The sequence below is a fragment of the Pristiophorus japonicus genome, chromosome 8, assembly GCF_044704955.1.
Source record: "Pristiophorus japonicus isolate sPriJap1 chromosome 8, sPriJap1.hap1, whole genome shotgun sequence".
Taxonomy (NCBI): domain Eukaryota; kingdom Metazoa; phylum Chordata; class Chondrichthyes; family Pristiophoridae; genus Pristiophorus; species Pristiophorus japonicus.
Window position 1 is genome coordinate 95,263,812 of NC_091984.1, and position 26,313 is coordinate 95,290,124.

The 26,313-nt window shown below is 43.0% G+C and overlaps 1 protein-coding gene across 1 annotated transcript; it reads left to right on the top strand.

Annotated features, from left to right (window-relative positions):
* Positions 1 to 348: 348 nt before the first annotated feature.
* LOC139268641 (actin-related protein 2/3 complex subunit 5-like) lies at positions 349 to 25,849 on the top strand. Its single transcript, XM_070887127.1, has 4 exons — positions 349 to 626; positions 14,986 to 15,058; positions 17,619 to 17,795; positions 23,558 to 25,849. Exons 1-4 carry the CDS (start codon positions 487 to 489, stop codon positions 23,618 to 23,620), a joined length of 453 nt encoding a protein of 150 aa, XP_070743228.1. The 5' UTR covers positions 349 to 486; the 3' UTR covers positions 23,621 to 25,849.
* The last annotated feature ends 464 nt before the right edge of the window (positions 25,850 to 26,313 follow it).

A 26,313-nucleotide genomic window follows, 5' to 3' on the forward strand; every position in this document is an offset into this window, starting at 1 on the left:
ACTACATTAAAGGTGCTATATAAATACAAGTTGGTGGTGGTGGTGGTGAGAATGTGACGTAGGTCTAACTCGATCACGTCCTTCACCCCGGTGCTCTTCCTTCCCGGCTCTCCGTCTTATCCACTCTCCTACCCGAGGCTGCAAGCTGTTTAAAAAAAAAACGGCTGTCAACAGGACGGATACGTGGCGCAGGACGCATGCGCGGCTCCCTGAGGCTGGGCTCCTGGACGCTCTGCCAGCAGTCACAGCGAACCCCGGCCCCAGCCTCCCCCGGCACGTGACCAGGGTGGGTGCGGCCCAGCGCAGTTTCAGAGCGCTCCGGCGTTCGGACGCTGCGTTAGGCGCGCGCGCCATGGCTCCGCCCTCCCGCGCTGTCACTTTGCGGAAGCGCCTGGCTCGGTTTGCCTTGGCCGGCTCGCGAGCGACTGACGGTTTAAAGTTGCCCCCGCCGCCAGAGTCCAGCACAGTCCCCGGCCGGCCCTCGACATGTCCAAGAACACGACCGTCGACAAGTTCCGTCGGGTCAACGTGGACGACTATGACGAGAACAATTACGTGGACGAGGAGGAAGGTGGCGAGAACCAGCTGGGACCCGACGAAGCCGAGGTGGACGCCTCTATCAGGCAATATCCTTTTCTGAGCTGGGCCCCGGGCCACACCACCTGGGCCCGCGGGGGCAGCGCCGTCGCTGCCGCCCATTGATTGCATTGTACTCACTCCGTCAGAAGTTCCTCCCTGACTTTTGCATTCGCTGCACTTTCCTGTGGTCGGGGCGTGGTTTTTGCTTCAGTGCAACGGTTTCAGGTTTAAACAGCAAGGATATACTTTGTATTTTTGCATTTGATGCAGTTTTGTACACTTTAAAAATGCTTTTTATTTTAGGGATTTAGTTCAAGGACACTTTATATGTACATGGTGCCATTTATTGTGGCAACGCATTCCGGGGTGGAATATAAATGGTGAGCTGTGGTTAGAAAGAGTTGGGGTGGTGACTGGATGACTTGGTTCAAGATGTAGCATTGAAGGGGAGAGAGGAGCCTTGGAGAAAGTGTGTCGGAGAGCTGGGAGTCCAGACAGCTGCCACCAAAAGTAGAGCGGAAGATTCATAGGCCAGAGTGGGGCGAATTGAAGATAAGGATTTTATTTTACTTCACTGAATTGGGGTACAAATAGCCAGTAGAGATTGATGAGGACAGGGGACTTAATGCAGGATGGGATTTGGGTGGTAGACTTTTGGGCAGGTTGGAATTTTTGTAGGATGGAATTCGGGAGACAGCTGAGGATTGCATTGGATAAATCAAGCCTAGAGTTAATATATAACAGCTTGCATTTATAAAGCATCTTTAATGTCCCAAGGCGCTTCACAGGAGCGTTATCAGACAAAATGTATTACCAAGCCACATGAGACATTAGGACAGAGGCTTGGTCATGGAGGTAGACTTTAAGAAGCACCTTAAAGGAGGAAAGAGAACTAAAGAGACGGAGAGGTTAAGGGAAGGCATTCCAGAGCTTTGGGCCTGAAAGCATGACTACTAACGGTGGACCAATGTAAGTTGGGGATGCACAAGAGGCCACAGTTGTAGGAGCCCCGTGATCTCGAAGGTCTGTAAGGCTGGAAGAGGTTACAGATGTAGGGAGGGGCGAGGCCATGGAGGGATTTGTAAATCAGGATGAGAATTTTCAAATCGAGGCATTGCTAGACAGGGAGCCAATGTAGTTCAGTGAGCACAGGGATGATGGGTAGACAGGACTTGGTGTGAGTTAGGATATAGGCAGCAGTATTTTGGATGAGCTCAAGTTTATGAAAGGTGCAAGGTAGGAGGCTGGTCAGGAGTGCATTGGTATAGTTATATCTAGAGCTAGAAAAGGCATGGATGAAGGTTAATGCAGCAGATGAGCTGAGGCAGGGGCCGAGATGGGTGATGTTACGGAGATGGAAGTAGGCAGTTTTGCTGATAGAGCTCAGCTCGGGGTCAAAAATGACGCCAAGGTTGCGAACAGACTGGTTCAGCCTCAGACAGTGGCCAGGAATAGGGCTGGAGTCGGGTCTGAGGAATGGAGTTTGTGGCGGGGACCGAAGAAAATGGCTTTGGTCTTCCTAATATTTAATTGGAGGAAATTTCTGCTCTATTACTGTATGTCAGACAAGCAGCATGACCAATCATGCAGTGGAGTGGCTGAGAGAGGTGGTGGCGAAGTAGAGCTGGGTGTCATCAGCATACTGTACATGTAGAACCTGATGTTTTTGGATGATGCTGCAGAGGGGTAGCATGTAGATGAGAAATAGTAGGGGGCTAAGGATGGATCCATGGAGCACTCGAGGTAATGGTCCAGGAGCATGAAGACATAAATGAGTGTTTCAGTTGTGGTAAGGCCCGAGTTAGATAATGATGTGGAGCTGGAAATAGATAGTCTTGATGGATAAGATGTGGGGGTTGAAGCTCGTCTTGACGTCAAACTGGATATTAGGGTTGCACTCCGTCAGGTTCAGTAGTCAGGGAATGGGCTGCAGTTGGAGCACGTGTCAGTACAACTTGTTCATGATTCAGAAAATCCAGTCTCGCTGGCAACCGCAGAAGATTAGGGTCATATTTACAAATAATTATTATGAAAGGATGATTGCATTGTATCACTTGGGTAAACTGATACTTTGTCTACATCACCAGTTTAGGCCATTTCCTTAGTGATGAAGGCGTGGGTGAATTATAGCGGACATTCTCACTAGGGTTTCAAAATTTGTATCCCATTTGTCGTATACTTGTGTTTAAAAAGTTTTTTCCTGTGGTACTGAGGCATATAAACCAGGGAGACACTGGGAGTCTATATATTGAGCAACTGATCTCAGGCAGGGTTATAATGGCCTGGTAACTGGTTCTGGACTGGGCAAGGAGGAGGAAATCAACGTAGGTTTATCATTCATGCTCTTGATCCAGTGACCTCCCTGAAAAGTACAAGCATCTGAACCCAGTGAGTACCAAACCAGTAACTGCTGAAAGAAAAGACGACTTGTATTTATATAGTGCCTTTCACGACCGCCGGAGCCAATGGAGTATTTTTGAAGTGTAGTCACTGGTGTAATGTGGGAAATACGGCAGCCAATTTGTACATCAAACTTTCACAAACAGCAATGTGATAATGACCAGATAATCTGTTTTAGTGATGTTGATTGAGGGATAAATATTGATCAGGACACTGGGGATAACTCCCCTGCTCTTCTTTGAAATAGTGCCATGGGATCTTTTACGTCCATCTGAGAAAGCAGACGGGGCCTTGGCTTAACGTCTCATCCGAAAGAAGGCGTCTCCGACAGTGCAGCACTCCCCCAGCACTACAGAGTGTCAGCCTAGAATTATGTGCTTAAGTCCCGGGAGTAGGACTTGAACCCACAACCTTCTGACTCAGGCAAGTGTGCTACCCAATGAGCCACAGCTGACGCTCAATACCTTCCATGATCAAATGGTTTAATAATTCTGGCCTTTTTGGGTTCCCTTTTATGTTATGTATGAGTTAAATGTCCTATTAGATAGCTTTTCAACTTTAATAGCACACTACTCCAAGACCATATTAAAGATTATCAATCATCTGCCTAAATCCCTTGCCGCCTCCATCCTCCCCTCCAACAGCAAGAGTTTGTGGACTTATTTTGTCACTAAGAATGCGACCATTCATTCAGCTGCCTCTGCTGCTTCCCCCACCCCTACCTCCTTGTACACCAAGCCAAATCTTCCCCTGCCCTAGCTCTGATCTTGCAAATTTCACTAGATTCTCTCCTATATTCCCTTCATGTCTTCTGAAGTCATCTTGTCTGAGACCTGTGTCCTGCTCCCTTGACCCCTTCTCACTGAACAACTGCCCCCTCCACCCCCCTCAGTCAGTTGGCATTGTAAATGGTTCCTTCTCCTTGGGTATTGCTCCTTTTCAAACCTCCCATTATCACCCACTTCCAAAAAAAACACAACCCCCGTGCCCTTGCCAACTCTCACCCCCATCTCCATCTTCCCTTTATTCTCAAGTTCTTGAACATGTTGCTTCCCAAATTCACGTTCAACTTTCCTGCCACTTCATGTCTGAATCTCTTCAAGTCAGGTTTCCACTGCTGCACAACACAGTCCAATTTCAAAGTCACCAATGCCATCCCTTGTGACTGTGACATGGTGCATTTTCCCTACACTTTCTTCTCTACCTCTCTGCAGCCTTTGACCACACCACCCTCCTCTGCCCAACTCTCTGGAACTGCCCTCACGTGGTTCCACTCTTGCCTATCCAGTCAGAGCCATAGCATCCCTAACAACTGCTTCTCTTCCCACCCTGCACAGTTCCTTCTGGAGTCCCCTAAGAATCTGCCCTTGGTCCTCTTTCTCATCTACATGCTGTCCCTTGCCGATATTACCCAAAAACTTTGGGTCAGCTTCCACATGTATGTTGATAATACCCAGATCTACCTCCCTACCACATGGCTCGATATCTCTACTTTCAGACTGCTTGGCCGACATCCAGTCTTGGAATGAGCTGCAATTTCCTCCTGTTGACCGTTGGGAAGACTGAAGCCATTGTCTTCAGACCCCACCACAAACTGTGTACATTACCTTGCCATTGATTACATCCCCTTCCTTGGCCACAATCTCAGGCTAAGCCATTCTCTTCTGTGTGTAATCAGCCTAATCATTGAAACTGACCAAAACGCTGCTAAATTTCCCCACTAAAAGTTAGACCCAAAGGGATTAGGTGCAAATGGGGTTTTGACAGCATTATTACTGCTAAATAAAGGTTAAGGGCTTGGAAAACTAATTTTAATTTTGTGCAGTGTGAAATTTGTCCATTTTAATAAAAAATTAAAAATATTAAACAAATTTTATTTTTACAAAGTTTGTCCATCTTTATTTCAGGTTTGCCTTTTCTCCATGTGAGAGCCCAAATCTTTCTTTTGCTCTCTAACATTTTTAAAAGGTTAGAATTTTAAGACCTTACCCACTTCCTTATTTGCTGTGTGTGAGAATTCTGCTCAGACAGCCTGTTAACATCACAGCAGTTCGAACAAGTGAATCCCCACTAACCTGTTGATTTGAATTGAAGGTTGGAAAACTCTGAAGTTCTAGACACAGGGATTACAAGATCATTGCACTTCAAAATAATTCATTGTGAACTGCTTTGAGCTGTTCAGAGAAGCAAGGCGTTTTATAAATGCGAGTCATCTGTTGCAATCTTGCTGTACTAGCAGTGGGAGCAGTAGTTTCTGATGTCACAGTAATGGCAGCTATTGAGTTAATGTTCATTACATAAAGTCTTGAGGGACTGTGAACACAGACTTGTAGGATGTGCCTGTGTGTAATCAGGCTTGATTCAAAATGGCCCACTTCATTGCTTTCAAAGGGAATTGTACACTTATTTATAGATACTTGGTAACCCAATGTGTGTAAGGAGTGTGCCACCCCAACCAGAGTGATGTCAATGGTGTGAACTGAATGAGGACTTGGATACCGTGATGTGCAGACCATGACCTCAACACATGAATGCTCTTATTTGTGGTAATGTTGCTCATTGGCTTATTCTCTGTCCACTACTCATGACTTCCCTTTTACAGGTTCTGCTGACTCTAAGCTCATTTGAAAACTTTCTGCCTGCTTTCAGATTTATTGCTTTATTTTTAACTGTAACCAGTATGTTTCCTGACTTGCGAGTATGTGATGATGCCTCTAGAATGGGTTATGAACAACGGGTTTATTAAGGATTTTGAAGCATGTTCTCCAGTGAGGTGGTTAATGTTTTGGAGGCCATCCCATAACACAGCTTTTGAATGGAACCATTGTACTTGATTCAAAAGTAAAATACTGCGGATGCTAGAAACCTGAAATAAAAACAGAAAATGCTGGAAATACTCAACGGGTCAGGCAGCATCTGTGGAGAGAGAAACGTTTCGGCTCGCTGACCTTTCGTCAGAACATTGTAATTGTCTTTTGTCTTGCATTTTTCTAAACAGCATGTCTCTCCTCCTGTACTGTGCATTGTGATGTAGATTCTGTGCAAGTCAATATATTAATTGAAGGAACTTAATGAACCACAGCCCAATTTATTGCATGATACACTAAATTAATAAATTTAATATAATCTGGTAATTTATTTCAGATAATAGCAGATATGCTACTGAAATCTGAGCAAATTAACTGCTAAAGTAATGGAGAGGCTTGATGAGGGTAGTGCGGTTGATGTGTATATGGGCTTTCAAAAGCCGTTTGACAAAGTACCACAATAGACTTGTTAGCAAAATTGAAACCCATGGGATTAAAGGGACAGTGGAGTGTGGATACAATATTGGCTGAGGGACAGAGTGATTGTTTTTCAGACTGCAGCGAAGTATACAATGGTGTCCCCCAGGGGTCGGTTTTAGAACCACTGCTCTTTTTGATGTATTATTAATGACCTTGACTTGGTTATACTGGGCATAATTTTAAAGTTTGCAGATGACGTGAAGCTCAGAAATGTAGTAAACAGCGAGGAGGATTCACAAAAGAAAGGGACCATTGGCAAAATAACCAGACCCGACATGAGGGAACATTGTTTTACACAGCGAGTTGTGATCTGAAATACACTGCCTGAGAGGGTGGTGGAAACAGACTCAATAGTAACTTCGAAAAGGGAACTGGATAGCTACTTAAAGGGGAAATAATTCAGGGCTATGGGGAAAGAGCAGGGGAGTGGGACGAATTGGATAGCTCTACCAAATAGCTGGCACGATGGGTCAAATGGCCTCCTGTGCTGTATCATTCTACGATTCTATAAAATACTTGATTCTGAAGCTGAAGTTCTGATAACACTTTGTAGCACTAATTTATAAACTTTCATTTTTGCTCTCCAGAAAGCCCAGAGCCCCAAACTATTAAATATAAAATTCCAGACGTGTTATCCAGCTTTAGTTTGTCACTCAAGCCTGCACAAGTCCAGAATCAAGAGGGAGCCAGCACAACTTGAATTCCTCACCCATGTTATATAAAATAACACACACACTTTTTTTTAAAAAGTGTTTTTCAAGTTAACACGCATGAGGAAGCTGTATGTTGCAATAGATGCATTATAACTGCCAGCTTCGAAACCAAGAGTGGAAATCCACTATTGTGTGTAGAGGGATATAACTAACATTGTTTTGTGTAAAAGGTTAAAACTAAAAAGAGAAATGTGCCTTGTATTTCGGACATCTGTGCTTCATGTACAATTAATTAACTTTTAATTGGCCAGTATCGCTGAGGTCATTTGGATGTATTGTGTAGAAAATGGAGTTGTCGCATTGGAGTTTAGTAAAGGACCTGTTTTGAATTTAGGTTGAAGGTTGTTGGGGAAAGTGTGAACACTAACTCAGTGAATGGAGACTTTTTTTTTAAAATGAAAGCTATCCAATTCAATGTGTACTTTTGTTTTACTTATTGCAGATTAATGGCTGCGCTAATGTGTAATTTGTACTGTTGGGTTACAGGACATAAGTGGAGTTGTATGTTGCATGGTGAAGATAGATTCCATTGTATATTGTTAGTAATGAACTGTTCCAAGTCAGCTCCTGACTTACAGATTGCATAGTGATAGACTACTTGGAGATGTTTGTAAAGTTAATGTAGATGGTACTGTGTAACCTTGCAACTGTCTGTCCTCAGTCGCACAGGACATTACAGCCACAACTTGTGGTATGCTGTTTTGAAGTAGAGATCTATTTGCTGTGGAGCTGTTGTGTTCTTATAGGGATATGTGATTTTTTTTTTTCATGCATCATCTTTGACGGGCTAGTCAGTTCCTGTCTGTTTCCCTGTGTATCTGTACATACCAGAATAGCATTTGCCTATCTTTCAGGATAAATTACTGCTGGGATTTAGAAGAGCAGTGTGAAAATGATATCTCTTATTCACAAGGAATCTTGGTCAGAGTAATGTTTCAGATTATTTACAAGGAGTAGCAAAATGGCTGCATTAGTTTTTAGACTAGTAATTTTAATATCTGGTAGAAATATGTTTTGAGAGCTGGAAAGGAGAGATATTGCATCTCCAAATAGATGTGTAAAAAAAAAATCCCACGGTTATCAAAAGATGTGGGACTAGAAACACAAAAAATAGGTGCAGGAGTAGGCCATTCGGCCCTTCAAGCCTGCACCACCATTCAATATGATCATGGCTGATCATGCAACTTCAGTACCCCGTTCCTGCTTTCTCTCCATAGCCACTGATCGCTTTAGCCGTAAGGGCCACATCTAACTCCCTTTTGTATATATCTAACAAACTGGCCTCAACAACTTTCTGTGGTAGAGAATTCTACAGGTTCACAATTGAGTGAAGTTTCTCCTCATCTCAGTTCTAAATTGCTTACCCCTTATCCTTAGACTGTGACCCCTGGTTCTGGACTTCCCCAACATCGGGAACATTCTTCCTGCATCTAACCTGTCCAATGTAACTTTTGTCAACCACTGTAACCTGCCCATTCTTGAGCATTCAGATTATCTGAACTGCTTTGGAAGAGTTGGGATTTGAATATTTAGGAGCTCGAATAACTGAATGTTGCCTATTATAAAATGTTTGAATAAACATTAAAATGTAATATCCTCACAAAGCAGAAGTGTTGCAATAGTCTCCGAGTAACTCTGTTCAGTGTGATTCTTCAGGTTCCTTCGGAAGAGCTGGTAATCTTGAGTACAAATCTGCCTGCCCTAAGTGAGCTTTTCTACTTGTGCTGCTTTTTAATCACTTTGATGTAGCTGTTATCTTCATCTATCTGGACAGCATCATAAATTACTATTTTTTTTAAGACCGGTTAGAAATGAAATTTGTTTTAGAAATGTGTAAATATTGTCAAAATAACTGAGGCTAATGGCGCTTGCCTTTACTTGGTGCAGCAAGTTCTGGCGAGGGGCAAGTGCGTGGTTAAACTCAAATATCCAAAAGTTGCGCCATTCTTGCGCTTTGTGAAAATGCCACCTCCCTGTCTGCCTCATCATTGATGTGCATTGAATGACTTGAAGTTGCTGTATTTGTGCGGTCGATGTGAACTAAACTCGCCACAGAAAGTTAAGTCGAAGGGCTAGAAATTCAGCAGGTTTGCGTCTGTTTTACTGACTTGGGGCAGAAAAATTGATTTGGGCGCTAAATGTGGCGCACAAAATTTAGCGCCCGGGCGGAAAATTCGGCAGCGGTTTTGCACCGACGGTAAAAATGATCCCCCGCCCATTTTTTTCACCGTTTGAGACTTCAATTGGCGTGCAATGCTCCGCTATCGCTGCGGGCGGAAAGTTCGCCGATACCGACATGTTCACTGCCCGCCCAAAAACACGCTGGAAAAAATGAAGTTTTACCTGCTCGGGCCCACAACGCACCTGGTGCTAACGACGCCATCTTGAAAAACGGAGCTGAAGTTCAGTGCATAAAAGGATTTGGAGGGAAGGCTGCATTTTACACAGATTTCTGAGAGTTTATATTTCTGTTTTTAAGGCTATTTAAGGACATTTAAAAGAATGGGGGCTATAATATCTGTCAATATTGCTGGCTGCTTTTTCTATGCAGCATCGAAAAGGAGGCTTATTCAAGAGCATTTTGAGTGTAATCAAAGAGCTTGCTGACGTATGGGGAGGAGGCCTTGCCTCTCCCCACGAGTTTAAAGGGAACAGTGCTCCTACCTGCAGCTCTCTGAGGCACAGTGCGTTTGAAGACTGCGCTTCCGAAAAGAGGTGGTCACAGCTGATAAAGGCAGACCTACAGCCCGTCGAAGTGAAGGTGACTGCGGCACTTGCCTTCTGTGCCTCCGGCACCTTTCAGGCATCAGCAGGGGATATATGCTGCATCTCGCAGTTCGCTACACATTGTTGCATTCGCCAGGTGACTACTGCACTGTACGCACGCAGGATGGACTTTATAAAGTTCCTAATGACCAAGGGGGCACAGAATAAGAGGACTGGGTTTTGTATGAATTGCTGGATTTCCCAAGGTTCAGGGTGCCATTGACTGTACGCACATTGCCCTGTGAGCACCTTTTTTGTAGGAGCCAGAGGTTTACCGAAACCGAAAGAGATTCCACTCCCTGAACGTATAGATCGTTTGCAATCATACTCAGTGCATCATGACAGTAAATGCCCAATTTCCAGGGAGCATCCATGATGCTTTCATCTTGTGTGAGAGCAGTGTCTCATGCCTGTTTGAGCATCAGCCACAAGACCAGAGCTGGATGCTGGGGGCAAAGGTTACGGCCTCGCCACCTGGCTCATGGCTCCCTTCCGGAACCCACAGACAAGCCGAGCATCGCTATAATGACAGCCACACGCTTCTGATATCTGCACCACTGGAGGCAGCCTGCAATACTCCCCTCAGCAAGTTGCTGAGTTCATTGTGGTGTGCTGCATGCTACACAACTTGGCCATCATGAGGGAACAGGATTTGCCACTGGGGACTGCAGGACCACCTCAGGAGAGAGGGGAGGAGGACAAGGAGCCTAGCGATGAACCCATGCCACCACAGGGAAGGCCTCGTGGAGCTTTCGCCACTGCAAAACTCTTGCGTCAACAGCTCATAAATCAGTGCTTTGCTTGAACAGTGAAAGGCACACTCTCCCACCATGTTGACCATTCCTTTTCTTCTACAAATGAGACGCTGCACAAGAATGGTTAAGGTGAACAAAAGAATTTATAAAAGATTTGTAAATTTATAAAACATTCGTACATTCTTGAAACTTTGTAAACTTTAATTTTGAAACTTAAATGTTTAACTTGAACACAATTTTGTAAAACTTTAAAAACTTTTATAAAGTAACAAATAGGAAACCTACAGCAAAACAACAACCCCTGCACCGAACGTCTTTTAACTGTGGCCACCTTTCTCTCTGTTCCCTCCCTCCCTCCTGATCTTAACCCTTCCATCCACCCCCCCCCCCCCTTGCTTCTTGCTCCTATCCTTACCTGCGTTGGGACCAAAACAATGTGCAGCAAGGCACGCAGAGTGCTGCTGTTGGGGGAAGAGAATGGAAATGTCATTGGACCCCTTGGAGAAGCTCTGGGTATGGAAGGCTCGGCTTCTGATTCGGTAGGCTCTTGCTCGGCCTCACCACTCAAGTGCTGTCGGTCTAGGTGGTATGACACTGGGGACTGCAGTGCCAAAAGTCGAGACCATCAATTGCCGCAGGGCATTGACCGCATTGCAGCTGCAATCTGCGACATGCCCTCACTCATGTCCGCAGATTGTGCCGGAAATGCCACCCAGGGCCTGGAGGAGCTCTCGACTGAGTTCGATGCTCTCCCTAGACAGTCCCACCATATCCAAGTGTGCGTTTGCCTGTCTTTCAGCTGACCGGCTTTGCCGACTCAGCCTCTGACGAGACGGCACACGGGGTTCCACCCTGGAGGTGCTTTGCTGCACACGACTTGGACCTGCTGCCTCAGATTGAACGAAGCCTGTGAATGTGGCTTCCTCCGAGGAACTTGTGGCCACAGCTAAAAGACGTGCTGACTGCATCGCCCCCCCCCCCACCCCCCCCGGAAACAGCTTCATGATGTTCCTCTCGTGGACGGTCCTCAGCACGGCCCTCATCTTCCTCTTCGACCCACACACGATGGGCTGAAGTGGAGGCTTGCATACGAGGACGTGGCGCCTCAAAATCCTCATCTACAAAATAGAAAACAACAGACGAGTGGTTAGCAGCAGGGAAAGGGGCAGGGTGACATGAGTAAGGTCACATAGAGCAGGCTTATTTGAAGGACCACCACTAGTGCAAGTGCATTATATGTTGTCTAGAGACACCATCACATTGCCCCAACCCTAGTCCACAGACATTGCATCACATTGCTCCAACCCAGCCCGGGGATTCTGCAGGACTTGTCGTCAGTTCGGAACATGAGCTCAGCACCCACATGGGTAGTTGACCTTCAGAGGCACCAATTAAACCAGCCACACTCTCCTCCAGGTCTGTTAATGGATGCATTAACAGACCTGTGCGTCACTGCTCGCGGGGATTGTGGGATAACTTTTCCTGCAAAAATAACATTAGGAATGGTTACCAGAGTGCCCTTCTGCTCTTGTGGCACACACAGCCATCAAGATGCTTATACCATATTGCGTACATTTAATACAGTCCTCTGTTTTAATGGTCCTGGTAGTTGCACGTGGCTCATGAAGACATCGACGTGCAGAAACATCTTTTAAGACATCAAAAAGCAGTCTTGATAATGTGCAACGATCATTCATGACAAATAAGGTGCAACACTAAGCCTACCTAGGATAAGGGTAAGCCATTTAGGACCGAGATGAGGAGAAACTTCTTCACCCAGAGAGTGGTGAACCAGTGGAATTCTCTACCACAGAAAGTAGTTGAGGCCAATTCACTAAATATATTCAAAAGGGAGTTAGATGAAGTCCTTACTACTCGGGGGATCAAGGGTTATGGCGAGAAAGCAGGAAGGGGGTACTGAAGTTTCATGTTCAGCCATGAACTCATTGAATGGCGGTGCAGGCTAGAAGGGCTGAATGGCCTACTCCTGCACCTATTTTCTATGTTTCTATGTTACCTACAGCAGCATATGTCAGATTTACAATTTAAGTAATCAAGGAGTGCATCAATAAAAAATATTACACTCACGACCTTGCAGTGGTCATTCCACCTTTTCCTGCATTGCTGGTGGTCCCTGCGAATGTCATCAACTGAGGAGACCTTCTCGGCAACACTGGTCCAAAATCTCATAACAGCTTGGGGGGAGGGGGGGGGGTTTACTTCGCCCGCACCCCCCTCCCCCACCATCTCTCTTCAATTGCTGTGATAAGTGCTTCATTGGCATTGGAACTAAATTTCCTGGCCCTCTGCCTACTATAATCACCCTGCTGCATCTTTTGTCTGTAAGAAATGGCAGATTGAGACCTGGGTGTGCCGCACATGTGCGGGTGCACCTTGACACCTGACCAGAATTGCGGGAGGAAAAAAATCGGCGCAAAAAAAAAAATTGGGCACGCACAGAAGGTCCATTTCCCCCCCCCCAAGATCGCTGAATTTGGCTATCGCTGGTCACTGCTGAATTTTGCGGCGTCAAGCTATAACGGTATTCCAGCGTGAAAAAAAAGTCGCTATTATCGCCCCAAAAATGGTCATGGCGCTAGTTATGGAATTTCTAGCCCAATATACCCTTTTAATGATATGTTAATTGCTGCCAGACAACCTCTGGCACTGAAAATTAACCATTTTGTGTGGAGTCTCATTGCTTCAGGTTTTAATTATTGTTGGAGATTTTAAATCTTTTTTTTTTAACTTTGTGTCTCTTTCTCTGTTAATACAGTCTTTCTTTCCCTCTTTCTCTTTCTGTTCCTGATTTTTGACATTGAATTTGCCCACTCTAATTTACACTTCCTTCTCGGTCCTTGCGCTATTAATTTCTCAATCCTTCAATCTGATTAATTAAGGAGATAGAGTTGCTTGTCCAGTTCACTCAGGTCAGAGATGCCCTGTTTCCCTCGCAGCCCATTGTTTAGGTTTTTTTTAAGCTTTCAGCTTTGCAATTGCCATGTGATTCATTGTTTTAGATTTTTTTTAATAATCGTTTTGATGTTTGAAGTATCTTTTCTCCTTTTCCTGATCAGTTTGACTAGCAGTTTCACTTCTTGGCACCCAATGCCAATCATAACTCATGAATACTAAAGGCTGGTTGGCTGAAAGATATCTTCAGTTTCAATAGACAGTTGAGCTAGATTCCAGATCTAATGGTGATATGATGTATTAGTATCTGCAGACAGCAGGGCAATATGAACAGCCATGTCTCTTTTTTTTCTCAATGTATTGTCAGCTTTGTCTAGTTTATAACATTCCCACCACTGAGAAGGTTATGGGTTCAATGCATAATCTAAGATGACACTTGAGCCTATTAGAGAATGCTGCATTATTATTGCTTAGATGAGTTTTTAAACAAGGCTTCTTTGCCTGTTCTGGTGGATGTAAAAGTTTCTATGCACTACTCGAAGAGCAGGGATTTCATCCTATGTACTGGTCAACATTCCCCTCTCTTTAATCAAAAGCGCCACAAACAGATGAACTGGTTTTTAATCTTTGCTCTTTGGAGAAACTTTGCGTGTAAATTGGCTGCTGCATCTACCCACAACAGTGGCTACATTTCAGAACATGATTCTTTGGGTGTGAATTCCTGTAGGATGTGTTGAGACATGAGGCCATATAAATAAGTTATTTTTCTCTCCTTACCTCATTCTGGGGAAGCCATTTTTCACCCAGCCTTCTGTTTTGAGTTGTAAAGGAATGGGAATTAGGTTATGCTTTTAATTGGTCAGATGTATCTGGCATCCACCTGGATATCTTTCATGACAATGCACCTGAACCTGAAAATAACTCTCATGAAGAATCACTGGGTACAAACTCACATCCGTGTTTTGTGGCACAGCACAATAAAATATTACTACATTGTCACTCAAGTGCTTTAGTATACAACATCTTTCAGTAGTGTTTGAATAGTAGTACAGACTTTGTAATGCTGTGCCAAATTTAAAAAATAGGCTGTAAAACTAAGAACATCAACTGTCAATTTGCTGAGAATATCCATGGAGTTCTGTTTAAAGCTGAGTAAACTGTTAGGCGGCAGGGAAAAGAAGCCTGACCCACTGTAGTAACTCACTGCAGGTACTGGCTATTGTAGCCCGGTCACACAACTCTTCGCCAATTGATGTAACTGTCAACAATAACATTAATTCCTTTTATATCTTGTGGAGTATTCCTGAAAGAAAAGTTGAATTGTCTCCTGATATTTAAATAATTATATTGATTCTCAAATGTTCAGTGCTCTTGAGGACCACCCAGAATTGTATTCTTGTATGCCACTCCACTCTTAACAGTGGGCTGTTTTTAAAAAAAAAAAAAATCCATATATGTTCATGAAGAATTAACCATTCTCTATTAAAAAATAATTTTGATTCTTTTGCTGTTTCCTTCAGTATTCTTGTGGGTAAAATATGGAGTCTGTTTTATTCCTTAACGTCTGTGCACAGGAAATTTGAATGCAGCTCTCCAAGCAGCACTGAAAAATCCCCCAATTAACACAAAGAACCAAACTGTTAAGGTAAGTATTAAATGGCTTGCCCATGCACCATTTTTGAAACTTCGAAGAAATTGAGGTCATTTTGCTCGAATCTGTTTCTTGGGTTTTGCACCAATCCACCTTGGTTCTGTCTTCACAAAGGAAGACACAGATAACCTTCCGGAAATACTAGGACAGAGAGTCTAGCGAGAAGGAGGAACTGAAGGAAATCCTTATTAGTCAGGAAATTGTGTTAGGGAAATTGATGGGATTGAAGGCCGATAAATCCCCAGGGCCTGATAGTCTGCATCCCAGAGTACTTAAGGAAATGGTCCTAGAAATAGTGGATGCATTGGTCATTTTCCAACAGTCTATCGACTCTGGACCAGTTCCTCTGGACTGGAGGGTAGCTAATGTAACACCACTTTTTAAAAAAGGAGGGAGAGAAAAAACGGGGATTTATAGACCGGTTAGCCTGACATCAGTAGTGAGGAAAATGTTGGAATCAATTATTAAAGATGAAATAGCAGCGCATTTGGAAAGCAGTGACAGGATCGCAAGCCAGCATGGATTTATGAAAGGGAAATGGTGCTTGACAAATCATCTAGAATTTTTTGAGGATGTAACTAGTAGAGTGGACAAGGAAGAACCAGTGGTTGTGGTGTATTTGGACTTTCAAAAGGCTTTTGACAAGATCCCACACGAGATTGGTGTGCAAAATTAAAGCACATGGTATTGGGGGTAATGTATTGACGTGGATAGAGAATTAGTTGGCAGACAGGAAGCAGAGAGTCTGGATAAACAGGTCCTTTTCAGAATGGCAGGCAGTGACTAGTGGGGTGCTGCAGGGTTCAGGACTGGGACCCCAGTTATTTACAATATATATCAATGATTTTAGATGAACGAATTGAGTGTAATATCTCCATGTTTGCAGATGACATTAAGCTGGGTGGCAGTGTGAGCTGTGAGGAGGATGTTATGAGGCTGCAGGGTGACTTGGACAGGTTAGGTGAGTGGGCAAATGCATGGCAGATGCAGTATAATGTGGATAAATGTGAGGTTATCCACTTTGGTGGCAAAAGCATGAAAGCAGAATATTATCTGAATGGCGGCAGATTAGGAAAAGGGGAGGTGCAACGAGACCTGGGTGTCATGGTACATCAGTCATTGAAAGTTGGCATGCAGGTACAGCAGGCAGTGAAGAAGGCAAATGGCATGTTGGCCTTCATAGCTCGGGGATTTGAGTATAGGAGCAGGGAGGTCTTACTGCAGTTGTACAGGGCCTTGGTGAGGCTTCATCTGGAATATTGTATTCAGTTTTGGTCTCCTAATTTGAAGGATGTTCTTGCTGTTGAGGGAGTGCAGCGAAGGTTCACCAGACTGATTCCTGGGATGGCAGGACTGACACATTAGGAGAGACTGGATTGACTGGGCCTGTATTCACTGGAGTTTAGAAGAATGAGAGGGGATCTCATAGAAACACAAAATTCTGACAGGACTGGACAGGTTAGATGCAGCAAGAATGTTCCTGATGTTGGGGAAGTCCAGAACTAGGGGACACAGTCTAAGGATAAAGGGTAAGCCATTTAGGACTGATGAGAAACTCCTTCACTCAGAGTTGTTAACCTGTGGAATTCTTTAACGCAGAGAGTTGTTGATGCTAGTTCGTTTGATATATTCAAGAGGGAGTTAGATATGGCCCTTGCGGCTAAAGGGATCAAGGGTATGGAGAGAAAGCAGGAAAGGGGTACTGAGGTGAATGATCAGCCATGATCTTATTGAATGGTGGTGCAGGCTCGAAGGGCCGAATGGTCTACTCCTGTACCTGTTCTCTGTTTCTATGAGATGTCCTAAGGATTTATGTACAAAATCCAAAAGTAATACATTTTGATGCACAGATTTTGTTTGCTTGTAAAGATACTTGAAAAGTTTGTCAACCTGGGGAGCTTGATTTCACTTTGCATTGAAATGGATTAAAAGATTAATCTGTGGAAATGGAGTATTATTAATTCAATGTCAGTTGGATTAATGGCGTAGCTCTTGCATCTGGCAGTTCTGTGAATTGAAGATGATTCCGCTCTTTTTGGAGTCCTTTTATATTGAAGGCTAATAGAACTTGTCAGCAAAAACGCTACTTCTAAAAACTAGTATCTTTTGCTCAAAGTCTTATGTGCTCTGAATTGGCACATTACAAATTGGACCCAGCTCATGATTGGCTTTCACTAGAATCAAATTGGTCTTCTGCCATAATCTATGGCACACAGAACACTGAATCGTGTCTCCTAACATTCCCTCCTCACAATTGAACTGTGTTCTGTCTGCCCAAACAGGCACGAGTGGGAGGAAAATGTTTTTGTGAGCGGTCTTGAAAGTATTCCATATAACTTTCCGCTCAGTCAATTCACTTAAGTTTGCTAAATCCAGGGACCTCACCCACAATTTACTAGCCAGTACAATATTTCATACAGTGGTAGTTCACTTAGCTAACACCTCTGCCCAGATAATGTCTAAAGCAAAGAAATCCAAATGGAACATTTAACTTCATTTGATAACAATTGAAATTTAATATAAATGCCACTGATAAAGCTTTTTTTTTTAACAGGATCGGGCAGAAAGTACTGTTGTTAAAGTTTTGACTTCATTTAAAAGTAATGATATTGAAAAGGCTGTGCAATCCCTTGACAAGAATAGCGTTGACCTCTTGATGAAGTACATCTACAAAGGTTTTGAAAAACCATCAGAAAATAGCAGTGCAATTTTACTACAGTGGCACGAAAAGGTTAGTATTGTATTTATCAATATGACTGATTCTTTTGCATTTTCCACACCGTAGGTGTATAGCCCAGCTATGGCAGGTTCTGTGGAAACTATGGCCCCAATATTATGAAGGCGGTTTCTGGGTGGGGTGGTGGAATTGTGTGGACAAAACCCAGAGGTCAACTCAGCGGGTCAGAATGTGCGATCTTAACTTAATTGAACCAATTAATCTTGACTTTGGAATTTCACGTCTCGGGTGTGATGCGCATCAACATGATGTGATCTCAGCTGTATTTAAAGGAACCCTGCACTAACGGAAATTGGAGATGTTCAAGATGGATGATGTATAATAGAGCAAGATCAGCATTTAGATTTAATGATATACCCCCGGAATTACTGCTGGGTGCAGTCAGGAACAGGGAAGGTCTTGCTTCCTCCCTGGCATTGGGAGGAAAAAACGCATGGCTCTCATCAAGAAGGCGTGGTTGGAGGTAGCTAAGGAGGTGAGCAAGAGCATTGTGCCCAGGTCTTGGATGCAATGTAGGAAGCGGTTTAATGACTTAACCAGATCAGGAAATGTGCGTACATTTACTGCTTCAAATATATCCTGTGGTTTAAGCCTCTGCCCCCTTTCACTCTGTCTTGCTAAGTGTTCCCCATCACTTCACTCCTCGCATACCCACTCAACTTTCAGCAGCTCCCAGCCTTCACTTTCTATGCACTTCATCACCTCCTCATTTATCTACCATTGCCACTTACCCCAATCCTATGCAATTTGATGCATCTGTCTCAGTCATTTCACTGAATGCACTGCATCCATCAGGTGAATACTTGACCTTCACTCATTCACAGATCTGTTTTTGTGCCCCTTGTGGGAGAAAAGAGCGCATAACACAAGGGAGAGGACTGGAGGTGGGCCACCACAAATACTCCAGCTAATATAGGAGAAGGCCCTGGAGATAAGTGGCACGTCTGCATCCCTCTGTTGGAGATGGAAAGACTGGGAGCTCGCAGATAGTTGGTGACATAATTACAAATACTCGCAGATAGTTGGTGACAGAATTACAAATATCTGACATGCATATTCTGACTTTATTTCATCAATGACTGAACTGTGACAAGATTGAATGGTGATTTGTCAAGATTGTGACTTTGCCATGATCAAATCATATCCCTTTTGTCTTTCAGGGTCATTACACACAGCAAGTGTTGCAGTACATGCACAAGGACAATTCCTCCGAGGACCTCATTTCCTCTGAGGGTGCAGTATCACAACATACATCTGTGCACTAGTACAAATACTCACTTTGGTGGGTCCATTTAGACAGTTGGGTTTTCACCTGGTGATTCACACCTCAAAAGTGAGCACGAGCAGACCCTGGTGGCAGCAACAGCTGTGGAGAGTCTGCTTCATGCGAATCCCTGTCCAAGCTCTGATCACTTGGACACATGCTGAACCCCAGGGGCTTTTGTGGAGAAGGAGAATAGTAGAATTGCATCATCAACTTAGCCAGGGGTGCTGACAGACGTGTCAGGCATACTCTCCACAATAGTGGAAAGGATGGAGGTCAATTTGAGCTCTGAAATGAGTACATGCAGGCTATGACCATGGCTGTACAGATTTTGAATGCCAACTTCCCTGCTGCCTTAAACAGGGTGAGCAATACCTTATCCATGGCCTTATGATGGGGTTGTGGAGCTGGAGGAGATTAGAAATAGGGAGGGGCAAGGCCACGGAGGGATTTGAAAATCAGATGAGAATTTTGAAATTAAGGAGTTGCTTAATCTGGAGCACGTAGGTCAACGAGCACAGGGGCGATGGATGAGCGGGACTTGGTGCGAGTTAGGACACGGGCAGCCGAGGTTTGGATCACCTCTCGGTAGGGTAGAATGTGTGAGGCCAGCCAGGAATACGTTGGAATAGTCAAGTCAGAGGTAACAAAAGCATGGATGAGGGCTTCAGCTGCGGTTGAGCTGAGGCAAGGGCAGAGAAGGGTGATGTTATGGAGGTGGAAATAGGCGGTCTTGGTTATGCTATGGATAAGTGGTCAAAAGCTCATTTCAGGGTCAAATATGACACCAAGGTTTTGAAACAGTCTGGTTCCGCCTGAGACAGAAGTTGGGGAGAGGGATGGAGTCAGTGGCTAGGGAACCAAGTTTGTGGCGGGGATCAAACAATGGCTTCGGTCTTCCCAATATTCAGTTGGAGAACATTTCTGCAACATCACCTGGTGGTCATGTGGCTTTGGTTGTAGCACTCCTGTGCCTCTTTGGTGGGGTTCCTCACAGGTGCCTTGAGCCAAGTTTGAAGGGGCTATCCCTTGTCGCTCTCTCTCGAGCTAGCCTTTAAGTCTGCTTTCTGGAACTAAAAGGCCTGGAATGTTGGATTACCACAGTTTCAAAGTATAATGACAGCTCCCAGGGAATCTGGTACTCGCCTGTATGAACTTCTTGTGGCTGCACACCAGCTGCGCATTGATGGACAAATATCCTTTGCGGTTTGTAAAAACTCTTGGTTGCTGTGGTGGTGCTCTGATTGCCACGTGTGCACTAGATGACACCCTATAACCTGTGGGAATCCAGCCAGAGAGGCCAGACTTGAGTGCCTGCTTATTCTGGCTATTGTCAAGGGAAATTTACATCATTGCCGGCCGTTGGAAACAATCCATCGATGACCTGCATTACGCACTTATGTGCAGCCGACTGGACGATCTGGATATGTCTCCTGTAGCGCACTGGAAGGATCTGGAGGCAAAACATTTGAGACGGTAGTCACTTTCACAGCCACTAGGAATGCGTGGCCACTAGCAGGGAGCAGGTCTTCCACCAAGAGGCTGCCGATTTCTGCCCCCACCTGTCGTGACAACCTGTCTGCGGAAGCACTTCTCTTCCAAGAGGTCGAGGAAGCTGAGTGTCTGTAAATCCTGTGACGTGGGAAGTGTCTGCTGCGGCCTCGGCCTCTCTTGTGCATCTCTCTCCAGTGCACGTGCTGATCCCACCACATCATATCTTCGCTGCCATGGATGGTGATGGTCTTCCTCTTTTGTGCTGTCAAACATATCCAATGTGCCTCCCATTCTGATCCTATTCGTTTGAAACCTCCAAGGTTGAAAAAAGCTGTATTCACACAAGAATACTCTGCCAAATGTTTGCCAGCAATAAGTGAGCTTTTATTCAAATGGGGCAATGACCAGTTTTAAATACCCACCTGAACTGCGGCTCGGTCTCCTCCTTTTCACTGGTCAGTTTCCTGAATCCCGGGAAACCGTTCTACACACCTTTAAATTTAGAGCGAAGTTAAAATTTATTTCCAAAGGCCTCTTGCGTCTCCTAAGGATGTTAATTGCACCAACTACCCGCCCGCTTGCAAAAAGCTTGGTGAGTAGATTTCTCGGCAACATCCAAACGCACGTTGGAGCGGGGTTGTGGTTGCACTTCATTTTGCTCCAATTTTAAGTGTGCATCCGACCCCCAACCTACCCATTCTTGCCTGTTAAAATTCCCCCTACATGTCTGGTGTACAAATGAAAATATTGTTGACTTCTACCATTGTACTCGTTCATTTTTTCCCAATTAAAAATTATTTTCTCCCCACATTGGGTATTTCATTGTTAAAGGTTTGAGACAAAGTAACCGGATCTCCATGAGTATGTTAGATTAGACAGACTTACCTTTTTTTATTATTTTTCTCTGGTGCCTAAGATTGTTACGTGTACCCTTGCTAAACCATCCAATTCATTGCATGCCTACATAGTGTAGGTGGTGTCTGCAATCACATCAGTCAACAGCTTTAAACACTGCAATATGATGGAATTGTGTTATGGTGATCAATTTAACCAGCAGCTTGGTTGATAATGGGGGTAACAATCCCTGACTACTGATCCCATGATCTAAGGTTTACTGAAGTGTTGCTCAGCACTCATCAGTATGATAAATAGCTGATTGAATAGCTGCTCAAGCTTTTCCTCTATTATGCTGCTCAGAATGTTAATGCTTTTACTTTGGTTTCTTTTCAACTAAAACATGTATGCTGAAAGCATTGCTGTGCTGTTTTAAAGCACCTTGCTTAGCAGTACAATGGAAACTCCAAAATTAGCTTCATGGGTTTGCTATGGCTGGCAGGCAGGAAGACACACATTTTCATTGCTGCCGATCTTCAAACCTCAGTTAAAAATGTTGATCCCAATTTAGCGCATGCATCCTTGTCCAAGGATATTGTAGCCTTAATTTAAAAATAAAGGAATGGACCAAAAATCACAGGCTGAAGGTGTGCAATTGTCCATATGCTAGGAGCACTGAAGTGGAAATCTCCAAGTTCTCATTTGTCATTTCTGATTGAGCTTACTTAGTTAGCTAAGTTATTTTGATTTTAAGTTTTTGTTAAATTAGAGAAACCCTGTCATTACAGATTTTAATTTTGCTGCAATAATTTAATATAATGAATTGTTAGGGAGAGAATTCTGTTTTAGGATTTGACGAGCATCTTGCTGAGGTCAAAATGATACCAGTATTTCAGGCATGTGCACTGTCATTCAAGCAAAGAATTATACTCACACCCAGTCCACAGGAAGTTTGCATTCATTGTTGAGACATCAATGTGGGGAAGCAGCACAAAACGCAAAAGCTTTTGAATTGTCCTCTGGATCCTTCAGTGTTAACCAGTTAGGGTCACCCAAGGACAATTAGTAGGCCATTAATAATGTCCATTACCTATTCAAGTAGTTTAATGTTCTAACCGAGGCGATTTAACACACAGGAACTGCCAGTAAAGGGATCATTGCACTTGAGCTAAACATATAACTATTAGTAATTGCAGTAACAAACTGAGATGCCTTGTGGTCTTAGGCAAACAATTTTTGTTTTGTGATGAATAGTTGACTCCTACAAAGTGATCTGTACAACAGGATTCCATTGTACACCATTGATGCTCACAATCATTACATAAAATGCTTGCTACTTAAATATGATGCCATAACTTTCCAAATTTGCTTTGGTTCATGACACACTCCCATTAGGAACAGTTGCGCCATGCTTCTTGCATTATTCAGAGCAAGATAGACGTGCAATGTAAGCCCACAAAATCCAATTGCACCCATTTGGGGACCCTGAATGAAAGTTGGTATTCCACATTGCCAAGGAATCTGTAATTTTAATTGACTAGGGATCCACTGACATCAGAGGACACAGAGACCAACTAGGAAGTCTTGTGTTGTTCAAGGGTAGAATCCTCCGAGAAAATAACTATTTGCCTAGTGATACAGGACTCTTCTCAAATAAGGAACCTTCAGCTCAAAGATCCCAGCAAATACCAGTGAAACAACCAACAGCCAGCCAATAATGTGTAGCTTTTAGATTGAATGGCTAAAATATTCAGCACACTGTGTTTTATAGAGGAAATTTGCTATTAGTATATATTAGAAGTTATTCGGGACTAGTAACAGTATCTAATACAAAAGCGACTGCTCAATAGAGCTGACCAAAAGTAGCAAGTTGGACAATATGGTTACAGTAATGTCATAGTTACTCAAATCCTCACCGTAATATAAATAACTGCACCTCACACTCCATGTGGAGACATGTTTAAAGAACCTATGTCAGGAGGTACAGAAATATTTAAAGATACTAGCACTTTTAAGTACTATGTGCTCTTTTTTTTTTCCCCCCATGACCAATTTTCTCTTCCCTCCTCCCTCCCACCCCCCCCCCCCCAAAAAAAAAGTAGCTTAAAATTCAAAACAAAATTGTAGTTGAGATGGCTATTACCACTTTGAATCTCTTCCTTAGGTGTTAGCAGCTGGAGGAGTGGGATCTGTAGTGCGAGTGCTAACAGCAAGGAAAACTGTTTAAGCAGTGGAACCAAGAGCAGCTGTCTGGTACGGAGGAATTGCAGGTGCCGAGACCAAAAGAACCAGTTTGTGCAACACTGGAGTTATATAATCTCCTCCTTTCATTTTTAAAAAAAATTTTTTGGCTTGCTTTTTATGACCAGTCTGTGTATGTTATTAGTGCAGTTCATTTGTCTGTTAACCAGAATCTAAAGTGCAATCCAATCTGGTTTAATAAGATCAGTATTTAGTGCAATCTTTGTGCCCAAACAAGAACATTTTCAAAGTCCAATTTTATTTTTAAAAAAATACAGACTTTCCAGGAAATTGGATATTTTTTTGCAGAAAACCAATTGTATCTTTTTTTTTACTTTAAATGTTTAATTGAATAAAAGGTACAGTATATGAATGTGTGATGTAGACAGTGAATCCATTGACTAAAATTTGATGTATTCAGATGCAGTTGGCCGCACATAAAGTTGTTCATGGGCATTTTAACTTTGAAGTTGGGATGTGTAGCTGAGTGATAATTGCTGAACCACATAAAATTACCAGAAATATTTCTGTTTGAAATCATGTGTCGGTTGATGATGGTAATGAATGGTGAGGTTTTTGGCATGTAGGGGATTCATTTACATGCAATAATCAGCCCTAGCATAAAGGGTGATCCTGATATAAGCAGGCCTTGGAGATAATTGCTTCCTGTCTCTCTGTAGATGCAGTATATAACATGTTTCACTTTTTTGAAAATGCATTTTTAATTAAAATTAAGAATTGCAGCAGAAGTACCCAAAACAAACACTCACATAAAATTCTGACAGTTTCTGCATCAGTATGTCAGAGGTTTACAGTACTTTGGTCAGTCAGTTTTGCTACCGTGTCAGCAATGATCCAGGTTTTGCAGACTTGACTTGCCTGGCTTAATCAGTTCTGAATTATCTAAATAAAGCTTCAAATTATTACTTTATGAAACTTAAAAATGTCTTCACTGCTTTTAATAGATGGAAATTGTCAATTGGATTTTCTGTCCATTAACTGAATTCACAAATGACATGAAAGCTTATCACTAATATCTTTTGGTTTGTACCGCGTGTACTAGTTCGAAGGAGTGTAATTATTTCAAAATGGTGCATTCAGCTGATGGTGAATTTTAATGTTTAATTTCACAGCAAATCATCATTTAAAAAATGTTGGGTTTACATAGCAAATCTAAATGTGGATCAACTGTCCTCCTAGTTGTCTATCAAGTTGCTGCCTTTAGCCACGAGCTGATTTCCCCTCCCAACACCCTCCCCCACCCATTCCTCAACAACATTGTTAACCTCAGAGTTTAATATCTACTATTACTACTCCCAAATGGAGTTTGCATTCAATTCTAACAGGCTCACCAAGGAGCACAGCTTAGTTTTATATCAATAAATGTATAAACATCAGAAGACCCATTAGTGGCTGTGGCGTGCTGTCTCAAAGCTCAATGATTTAGAATCTCCAGCAGACAATCCATTTCACTTTATGACCATATCAACAGTCCCTATTGTAAAACAGGGAACAGGACCTACAGAGCAGTTCAAAATGTCATGCCTGGTTAAGGGAAGTCTGCAAAATCATTGAATTATGAAACACCCTATTATTGATTGTGAAATAAATGTATCTTGATAGTTCAGCCACTATTTTGTACCTAATTTAAAATGCCTGAAACAAGCATGTTAAATGTGATCAATATTTTTAAGTTTGTGATTGCTGTTATAGTTGGAAACATTTTAATCAAATTTCAAAAACATTTTATTTTTTTAAATTAATAAAATACTATTGTAATTTATTACATGGTCAGGATTTAAAACCAATACACTCAGTTTACCTTTAAATTTGAGGGTAAATTCTCTTTCATGCTACCTAGATCAGGCACCAATTGCAGCTGATATTGACCTGATTGCAAGTCTCTGACAATGCCATTCTGAGCTGACCACCAGGAGTGACACTCAGTATTTTAATTTCTCCCACCTTGTGGGGGAGTGGCATCGATTGTCTCAGTGTGGGTATTGAACCTGCATTCCTCCTCTTGTCAAGATGGGAACAGGAATAGGCCATTTCAGCCCCTTGAGCCTGTTCCACCATTCAATTCACTCATGACTGATCTGTACCTCAACAATCCAATTCACTGTTGTCCTGCTCAATTAAGTGTGTAATTAAACTGAGGTGCAATTAGTTTTACAATAAACCACAGAATTGGTGTGCTTCATACTTTGTGAAATTTGGGTTGTGAATATACTTTGAGACTTAATACCTCATTACACTTGGGGCACAAATATAAAAGCACATTGGGAAATGTTGTATCATTGGTTTTAATACATAGTGAAATGGAGCTAATTGTTTTGCACTGGTGGTGCTATCTACTATATTTCTTGATGACACACCTGTAGTAATATTCCTTCCACACATGGCTAACTAAATAGCTGGTAAAGTTGATAACTTTGTTTATTCAGCTGTGCATTGCGCATGCTTAAGTGTAATGATTTACCCACCAGGCTCAGTCTTTATGAAGAGCAAATCTCAGGTTTTTTTACACTTTTAGCGAAGTCGAAGAGTATATTGACTTCTCCAAAGTAACCCATAAATTTATTTTCAGATTTTAATAGTGTTTTTTTGAATGTGGCCCAGCCCTGATCTGCAGCATTGCTATGATTGGGAGGATTGAGGCTGGTTATTATACAGTGG